At 26.1% G+C, this 8,811-nt stretch overlaps 1 protein-coding gene across 1 annotated transcript; it reads right to left on the bottom strand.

Annotated features, from left to right (window-relative positions):
• Nucleotides 1–248: 248 nt before the first annotated feature.
• On the bottom strand, nt 249–7,954 carry LOC145840130 (F-box only protein 30-like). The gene is made up of 5 exons (XM_082947270.1): nt 7,936–7,954; nt 4,983–5,970; nt 2,699–2,854; nt 1,008–1,306; nt 249–563 (listed from the first exon to the last, which is right to left on the bottom strand). Exons 1-5 carry the CDS (start codon nt 7,952–7,954, stop codon nt 409–411), a joined length of 1,617 nt encoding a protein of 538 aa, XP_082803396.1. The 3' UTR covers nt 249–408.
• Between the last annotated feature and the right edge of the window lie 857 nt (nt 7,955–8,811).

Genomic DNA, 8,811 nt, shown 5'->3' with positions numbered 1-8,811 from the left:
TAAACAAAAGGACTTAAACTGATGTTGTAATAAAATAAATTTGTATCAATTAAAAAAGTATAAAACACAACAATATATATAAAAGTTAAAGCAGTATTTTTGAAGATTCTAAGAAAGATAAAAAGTTTAAAAAATAGCTTTAACTAAATTTAAAACCTTTAAAAGCCATAAAAAACTACTTCAAAATTAACTTGAAGAATTGAGGTTGCTATAGTTGTTTAAGGCTCATTTAAGATCAAGAAGAAAATAAGTAACTCTATAGAGTTTGATATTTAAAATACTTTTAAAAGCAATATACTCTTTAAAAAACACTCTGTTATCAGCTTGATAAAACGCTATAGTAATCAATAAGAATAGATTTAAATACTAATAGAATTGAGGTTGAAATGTTTATTCTTTTTGTAAGGCTTATTTGAAGTTAAGTACATTAACGCGCTCTTCCAAACCCGGGTAGGTTTTTCTACTGTATGGGCAGTTGCACATATGATTGTTTATCACTGGTTTGTTGCTAGGTAACCACGTTTCTATGGGATCGATGCTGTTACTGAACACCCAATTGTAGCCTGAAATATTTAATGCTGTTTTAATTTTTTTTAAACTTTATTAAACTTGTTAGAATATTCAATGTCTTTGATGATAATTGTAAGAAGTATTTCTTTTTATTGTTAATAATACAGAACCAAATATAAATAAATTAGTACAGCATGCAACAATTAAGCAATAATAATAAACAAGTAGTAGATCTTTGACAACACCTTTGTTTCAATTTAAAAAGAAGAATAGAGTTTAAAAAACTTGTAAAAATTGTTTCATAAAACTCTTAATTTAAGAAATAGACTTTTAGATTTTAAAATGTAAAAAAGGACTTATGAACAAATGTTTTACAAAATTTTTTATTACAATGAGTAATATAAACTTTGAGAAGATAGGTTCTTTATTTTAAATATTTACTTGAAACTAAAGTCTTAAGCAAATATAAAACCTAAGCAAGAAAAAATTATATTAACCTGAAATTTTCCAAGTTGTCATTCCTTTATAACACAATTTTTCCCACTGAACCTCAACTATACCTTTAGAATGGAGGAAAGTCTGACAAACATCATCGAGATATGAACAAGTTTGCATGAGCTGGCCCACAGAGTAGCTGTCCAGATGTGATACGATGACTTCTATCATCTCTGTTGGCAGGTCTAGCAAGTTGGGTTGGTCTGGTGATATTCTTTCAGGTGGCCTGCTGCTCGTTGTGAATATGCAGCTCCTTTCAAAATCGAAGCCAAGCTTGTGGTCATGGGACTTTGGTGCAAACCTGTGTTGAAATTGTTTAATATTATTTTTAGATGAATATTTTTTTACATATATGAAACATTTATTCATGAATAAATAAAACACATTACTGAGTAACAAAATAAATAAAATAGTTATAATTAATAATTTTTATACTTGTTCTGATTCTTAGTTGTTATTAAACATATAAAAACTTACTTTAACATTGGATCAATTATTTTATTTTAGACTATGAAAAGTATCAATTTTTGAAAAAAAAAAAACAGATGTGACCACAAACTAGCCTGATTTACATTAAAGTAGTCTAGATTTATGACAAAAAAAGAATAGTAAAAACCAAAATTTAAAAATATAAAAATTAAGTTTAACATTTAGAAAAATAAATAAATAATAAAAAATGTGACATACTATCTAAAGGATAAAATTCTTATGAAAAATAGGTTTAGAGTTATAAAAACTAGTAAATGTTGCAGGAAAATTGTCAAAACTTGTATAAGTTTTACATAAAACTCAAACAAGCCTATAAGTCAGCCTGAGTTTTTCAAAAAAGCTTATACTAGCCTGAGTTTGGCTGATTAAAAAAAAAAAAAACAAGCCTGAGTGTTTTGTAACCCTGTAATAACTATCAAAAATTTTTTTAGAAAAACTAAATATTACATATATGTTGATTCTGTGCAACAATATTAAATACAACAAACATAACTACAAATGCAGAGCCTTACTAAATGCTTTATACAAAAACACATTTTATACTATTTTTTTTTCCTTTTTTTTCTAAATATTTTAATTTACTACATAAGATTTCTAAATTAACTTTGCAAACTAAAAACTTGATAATTTAAGTAATGTAAAAAACGATCTATAAAATTTACATTTTGATTTTACTTAAACTTTATAAATACATTAAATAAAAACAAATACTATGACACTATTTGAGGTGTCTATTTTTATTTTAGAATATTAGCAAAAAATATAATACTAAGCATAAAAATGGTTAAAGTTATTAAGTTGTACAGTGTCTATATTGATACACTAAATAAAAAAGCAAAAGATACTATTTCAATAAAAACATATAATGTCCTACAATTATAAGCCAGTATTCTTTATATATTTAAGTTTTAATCTTTCATTTTAAAAAACTTTACTAAAACTTTTTTAAATATTTTTTTATAAAAACACGCTTCTTTTATTAAAGTTTTAAATATTTATTTCATATGAAACTTAACTTTAGAACAAACATGAGATTACTAGCTTTGAATAAAAAACAAATATATTTTTAACAAAATATCAGTGAAAATTAGCAAGAGAAAAGTTTTGGTACCCAAATTCTTATTTGAAACTTTTTCAAAATTGACTAAATTGTAAATAAAATGTAGTTTTTATCTTCAATAAAGTGTATGTTCATTATACAAACTTGTGTCTTTTCTCATTGCAACCGAGTGAGCTGTAAGGACACTTTTGTTCGATCCAGTTGTCCAGGCCGCCGTAAAAATCACAGTGAGTGCTCTTGTAGTGATCTCTGAACTGATCCCTTCTGAATATCTGACCGCACATGTAACTGAACATGTTCCTGTAAAGTTGAAACATATTTGTAAATAGAAACAAAATGCTAACTTATGCAAATGCACTTCAAAACAAGTCAGACAAGTTTACAGAAAACGCTTACAAGTTGAACAATTCCTATAAGTTAAGACAACTAACATTTTTGTAGAAAAAAAGGAATATGTGATTATTGTGACTGAGGAAAAAATGCCTTTTTCAAAATGCAAATAAATGAAAGGTTCTTTGTGCACCAGGTCCTAGGACCAAACATTTTGAATGTCTTAATTACCGTTCAATAAACTATAACTTTATAGCTCAAACTTAGCAATTTGGAGCTTGTTTGTTATAACAAAAAATCTGCATAATTATATAGTTACCATGATTTTATTTTGGCTTCAATCAAATTAGATTTAAATGGACTGTGGTGTGAAATACTAAAACAATCCAGCTATTATGATCGTTTTATGAAAAGAAATTTACATGTAAGCCTAATTTTGTAAATTTTTAGTTGAACTGATAGAAGTTTTTTAAAAGATAAATAAAATTAAAAGAAGCTTTAAAAAAAGTCTGCTATGGATTATTACAAGTTTAAAAATAATAATAATTCCATTTAAAATATGTAGTTGTTTACATTCTAAAACCTAATATTCTTTTATTATTTTTTTCTTTTTAAAGTCATAAAATTTATTTATTATTGTTATTATTATAAAGTTATTTATGTTAGTCATAAAATTTGATTTAGAAAAATTATTTTTGTATGAAAACTGTGTATTTCAAAATTTTAAAACATAAATAAATATTTTAAGAAGATTAATTATCTCTATCTATCTTAAGAAAAATAACTACAGATTTATTTTTAGTAACTTTTAAGTGTCTCATATTACTAAGTTCATATTACCAAGGGTCAGTCAACGTATATGTTGCCAAAAACATGCTGTTTTAGATTAGATAGAAGAAAATTAAGGATTTTAAGCAGTATTTTTATCTAAAATTTACTTTCATTGCAACTAACAGTATGGTTTAATTAAAGATAAACTTAGTACAAACATGCATCTAAAATGTTTTTTAAACTTTTTTATAATAACTTTTAAAATGAAGGTGGCCACAGACATTTTTTTTAAAGTCTAAAAAATTGTTCGAATAAGTAAATTGTAAAATGGTATCTATTTCTTGTCTGTGTACTGTTTTAAAAGTTTTATACAAATAAATACATTTCAAAACTTACAAAAGTATTTTTGTTTTGTAAGTATGAAGTTACAGCTTATGCTTTCATACAAGCAATAAAGCTTATTCTAATAAAATATATAAATTCAAATAAGTACAAGGTTGCCACTCAGTTTTTCTAAATTTTTTCTTGGTTTTCCAAATTTCATCCAGGTTTTTTAAAAGTACCATTTTTGAGTCTATTTTTAATTTAAAGTTAAGTTTTTGGTAAGAAACTGCGTTAAATAATAAAAAAATTGATTAGATACTGTAAAGTTACTTTAAATATGCTTTTTACTAAAAAAAATTTGATAATGACAATTTTTTTTTGTTTATATAAAAGTTTTTTTTAATAAAATCAAAATTTTACTACAGAAAATGTGAAAATTGTTAAAACTCCAGGTTTTTCTAGATTTTTTAAGTGATTTTTGTTTAAAACTCTAGGTTTTTTGGAAACTTCTTAAATTCCAGGTTTTTTTGCCTGAATTGTCAAATTCCAGGTTTTTCAAGGTTTTTCTAGGTTTCCAGGTAAAGTGGCAACTCTGTAAGTATCAAATTAAATGCCAAAAAACTTATACTATTAAGTTTGAATATATAATAAGTGGCCACAAACTTTTACAAGAATTTCTAATAATTTACTATTCTTACAACCATTCTATAATTTAGAAAAACCAATATAATATAAAGTTTCTAAAATTAAAGTCAGGGATTTAACTTGATATAAAGCTGATGCGATTTAGTTTTTTTAAAAATAAATAACTTTGTTTTTAGTTTATAAAATTTGTTTTAGTTAGTTTTAGATAACTAAAACTACCTTAAGCAAAACATAAGTCATAAGTTCTCTTCAAGGAAATTAAAGCAATACCACTTTGCCTCAAGCTACATTACTGCTACAGGTACAAACTTCAATAATTTAAGACAATAAGTATATGTGAAGTAAAACAAACTATTACCTTGTATTGGTGACCACTCTTGACAGGCATTCTATTGTTGGATCCAAAACCAACGCGGAAGAGAAGACAGGGTTGTTAGTTCTTGTCAAGATGCCATTAAAGTTTTCTGCACTGAAGTTCTCTTTCAATGGACTCAAAATCTTGCTCCAGTCTATTTCAAGCACATCGCAAGGGTAGGTTTGTGTTCCACACATTCTAGTAAAGTGGTTCAAGGATTCAGGCTCTGAAATGTAGTTTTTGGTGTGGAAGCGTTCATTTTTAAGCAGGCTGAAAAGAGTACTAAGGTAATGTTCCTGGTTGTTAAAGTTTACTTGAGGGTAAAGGGACTGAAATTTTTTGTTATCAAAGTCCAGATCAACAGTGTCAGTTGTGGAGTCTTTAAAATCTTTTTGCATTGCTTTTGGTCCATAGATAAAGTGCAGCTCAATGACTTTTTTCTTGAAAGACTTCACATCTAAGCTTGGACTTTCAAGACTGCAGTCAAATAAATCTGGTTTGTTTTCCTTATCATCACCATTCATCACCTTTGAACCATCAACAATTAAGTTCACATACTTGTTGAAGCTGCTGTAGTTCTCTGAACTTTGAAACAGTGTCTGCTGGTCTTTGAATGTAACACTAAGACTAAATTCTTTGAAAACTGTTTTGCTGCATTCCATTTTACAACTCAAGTCTGTTTGTTTTAGTGGTCTTCTGTTCCACTCCATTGTGCAAATAACTGTGCTTGCCGGGCATTTTTCAAGGTGGTTTCTCATCTGTGTGGCAGTGAGTTTTAATCTGCAGCCATACTGGGAATTTATACAGGGTCTTTTGACGTTTACACACAAAATTAAGTGTTCTTTCAATTTGCACTGATGGAAAATTCTACCACAGTTTAGATTACACTTTATGACAGGGCATTGCTTTTTGAACTTACATCTTCTTATATTATAGCACCTTCTGCAATGGTGTTCACATATATTTTTGTCCTTTGCTTTAACTTTAACATCTATAAATTATTACTAATTACTTTTTAGTTGGCGTTTAATACAACAAAAACTTTACTTAATATATTTAATATATAATTTTAAGTTTTATTTTCAAAAAAAAAATATTAGGTGGGTAATGCTAAAGTTACACAGTATGCAAATCACTCTTTACCAGATAATATTTTAACAAAAATTACTTTTTAAAAAGGTATGCAGTACAAACAGTTTAAAAAAAAGTATATGCAAAATTTTATCACTAAAAGAAGAACCTATAATATGTAAATTTATTAAAATAGTTTTTTACAACAGACTTTTTTAAACAACTAGTTTAAAGGATATTACATAATGTTTTTATATATTATTAAACATTTTTAACATAGTCGCTAATTTATCATACTCTTTAATTAAGATGTAAATAAAAACAATCATCTCCCAAACAAAACTTTGAAAACACAGAAAAATAAATTGATTTAAAAAAATAATTACCATAACTATAACATTAAATATGTAATTTTATTGATATTAAACAACAATTTTTTGTTTATAAATCATCATTTACAAAAAAAAATTGTATAACAAGGGAGTTTCTGAGTAACACAAAGTCTTTTTTTTGGTAACCACAAACTAGCATCTATATATTTTCTGATGTGTTGGCTTTTATTCTTGCAACTTTGAATTCAGGGATATTGGTGTTTATGTAAAGTTTATCAGTTATTTGTTAAGTTTACTTCAAAATTTATTTGTACATCAAAAAGTATGATTTCTTCTTTGGTAGATATTTACATTGCCTTGAGTTTTTACAACAATTATAGAATTAGCAATCATATGAGAATTAGCAATCATATTTGATTAATAACACCTATTAAAAGTACTTTTTTTTTTCTTTAGATAAATTTAAGCACATACTAAAAAAAATAACAAATATTTTTCAAGTATAGTATGATTTACAGTTTTTGTTTTATACTTATGTTTATTCTTGATTATATATCTAAAGATGAGATACATGGTTTTCTTTTCACTGATTTCTAACAATTCTCCCTTTTTATGTTATTATGGAACTTTATATTGCAATTATGTGGTTGGTCTTGTAAAAAGAGCAGCAAGAAAAATGTGAAGGTACATCATTGTAAAAATTGAAATCTAAGGGGAGGATACTGTGTGGTGCCCATGGTAGACTATGGTTCCATAGTCAATATTGGCAGAAATTAGTATAAAAAAGAGTCCATACCATTTTTTTCTTAAAAAAATAAATTTGTTTGAGCTAATTTAAATACAATACTTTAATAAAAAATTATTATAATAATTAAAAATAGTTTTGATTTTTGTTGATCTTAAGTTTCTTTTAAATAAAGTTAAATTATAAAATATATGGTGTGAGGCTTGATGACAAAAAGGTATTTCTTCACACCAATCCATTGACCATAGTTGTGAGCGTTCATATTTTTCTTTCAATAATTCTATCATTAAGACCCTAAAACCCTCAGACAACTTCATTTTTAGTTTAAATTCAGCAGATTCACAAGTATTTGTCATTTACTTTTTTGTTTTATATGTATTTTATTATTGGGTTTTAAAAGTTTTTCAACTGTTTTGTTTCTTCTTAAAAAAAAATTTAAAATAAATTGTCTATAATTTGAGTTTTATTATTGTTTCACCAACATTGAAACCATTTATTTATTTTAATTTTTTCTTCTTTCTTTTATTAGACTTAAAACTAATTCTACCAATACAAGTTTAAGAAACTAAATTTATCTAAATAGTCTTTTTTTTGTTTTTTTAATTAATTTATAATTTATTTTGAGTGATATTTCAGTAAAATAGTTAGTTATCAATCTTTAAGATAGTTATTTAATGCTAATGTACTCATTATAATGCTAGTTTTATGCCTTTTCTCAACAACTGATTTTGAGTTCACTATGGTGGCAGTGATCACATGATTGGATTGTTGGTGTGATTTTTTTATTGTAGCGTCGGTGAACACTTACTTGATGATTTGAGCTTCATGATTTTCCCACAGATTTTAGTTTTTAGTGTTGAGATTTTAGCCTTGTTAGTGTTCTTCAAATGGTGTGTCACTAAGGGCTTTTTTAATTGTTTAAAAGATAGTTTTTGTTTATTTTATTTTTGGATAGTTAAAATTAAATATTAATGGAGCAGGTAAAACTACATATGATGTAACAAACTCACTTTTCCCCAGAAAACGTTTATTATTGCAAGGGGTAGAGTTTGAGACTGATGTTTTTTACCATAAAAAGAAATATATTTTTAAACTTTGCCAATGACATTAGCTTGTAAACAACTTATAAGGCTAGTTGCTACTGTAGGTTTTCCCCTACTTTGTAATGGATTGACTTAATCAACCTTTCGAAGTAATTAAGACCAAATTGTGTTTTCTTAGATTTGTAACTGTTTTTAGTGAAAAAATTGTATCGAGATTTGTGTGCAAAGTTCTAAGTCAAAATTGATAAGGCTTTTATAAAGTGAAAAACCATTTTTAATCCAATATAGCGTAAAATCAATAACTATTTTCACATTTCATTTAACTTTTGACAAACAATTGTAAAAAATTAAAAACGTTATAAGTGGTTTACCGAGTCCAAAATTTCGGATTCGGCCAAGTCCGAATCCAGATCTTATTTTGAAGTTATGTCTCGGCCGAATCCGAAAACAAAAAGGCCGGATTCGTCCGAATCCGAGTCTGAATCTTGAATTTGGTATATTACTAGTTGAAACTCGTTTCAGTTAAAGTATAAGAAAACTTTTTAATAAGAATAAAAATAAATGTCTATAACTTTGTTATGATAAGTTAGACGAAAATATTAAAAAAATATAAAGCATACAAATACGATATAAAAAAATTA

The sequence above is a fragment of the Thalia democratica genome, chromosome 1, assembly GCF_965202585.1.
Source record: "Thalia democratica chromosome 1, ktThaDemo2.hap1.1, whole genome shotgun sequence".
In the NCBI taxonomy this organism is placed as follows: Eukaryota; Metazoa; Chordata; class Thaliacea; order Salpida; family Salpidae; genus Thalia; species Thalia democratica.
This window is presented reverse-complemented; position numbering and strand designations above follow the sequence as displayed.

Coding starts and splice junctions, on each gene's coding strand:
- LOC145840130 (XM_082947270.1), bottom strand. Junction 1,307..2,698: donor TGCAATGAGAAAAGACACAA/GTTTGTATAATG, acceptor ATTTCAACACAG/GTTTGCACCAAAGTCCCATG. Junction 564..1,007: donor GACAACTTGGAAAATTTCAG/GTTAATATAATT, acceptor TAAATATTTCAG/GCTACAATTGGGTGTTCAGT.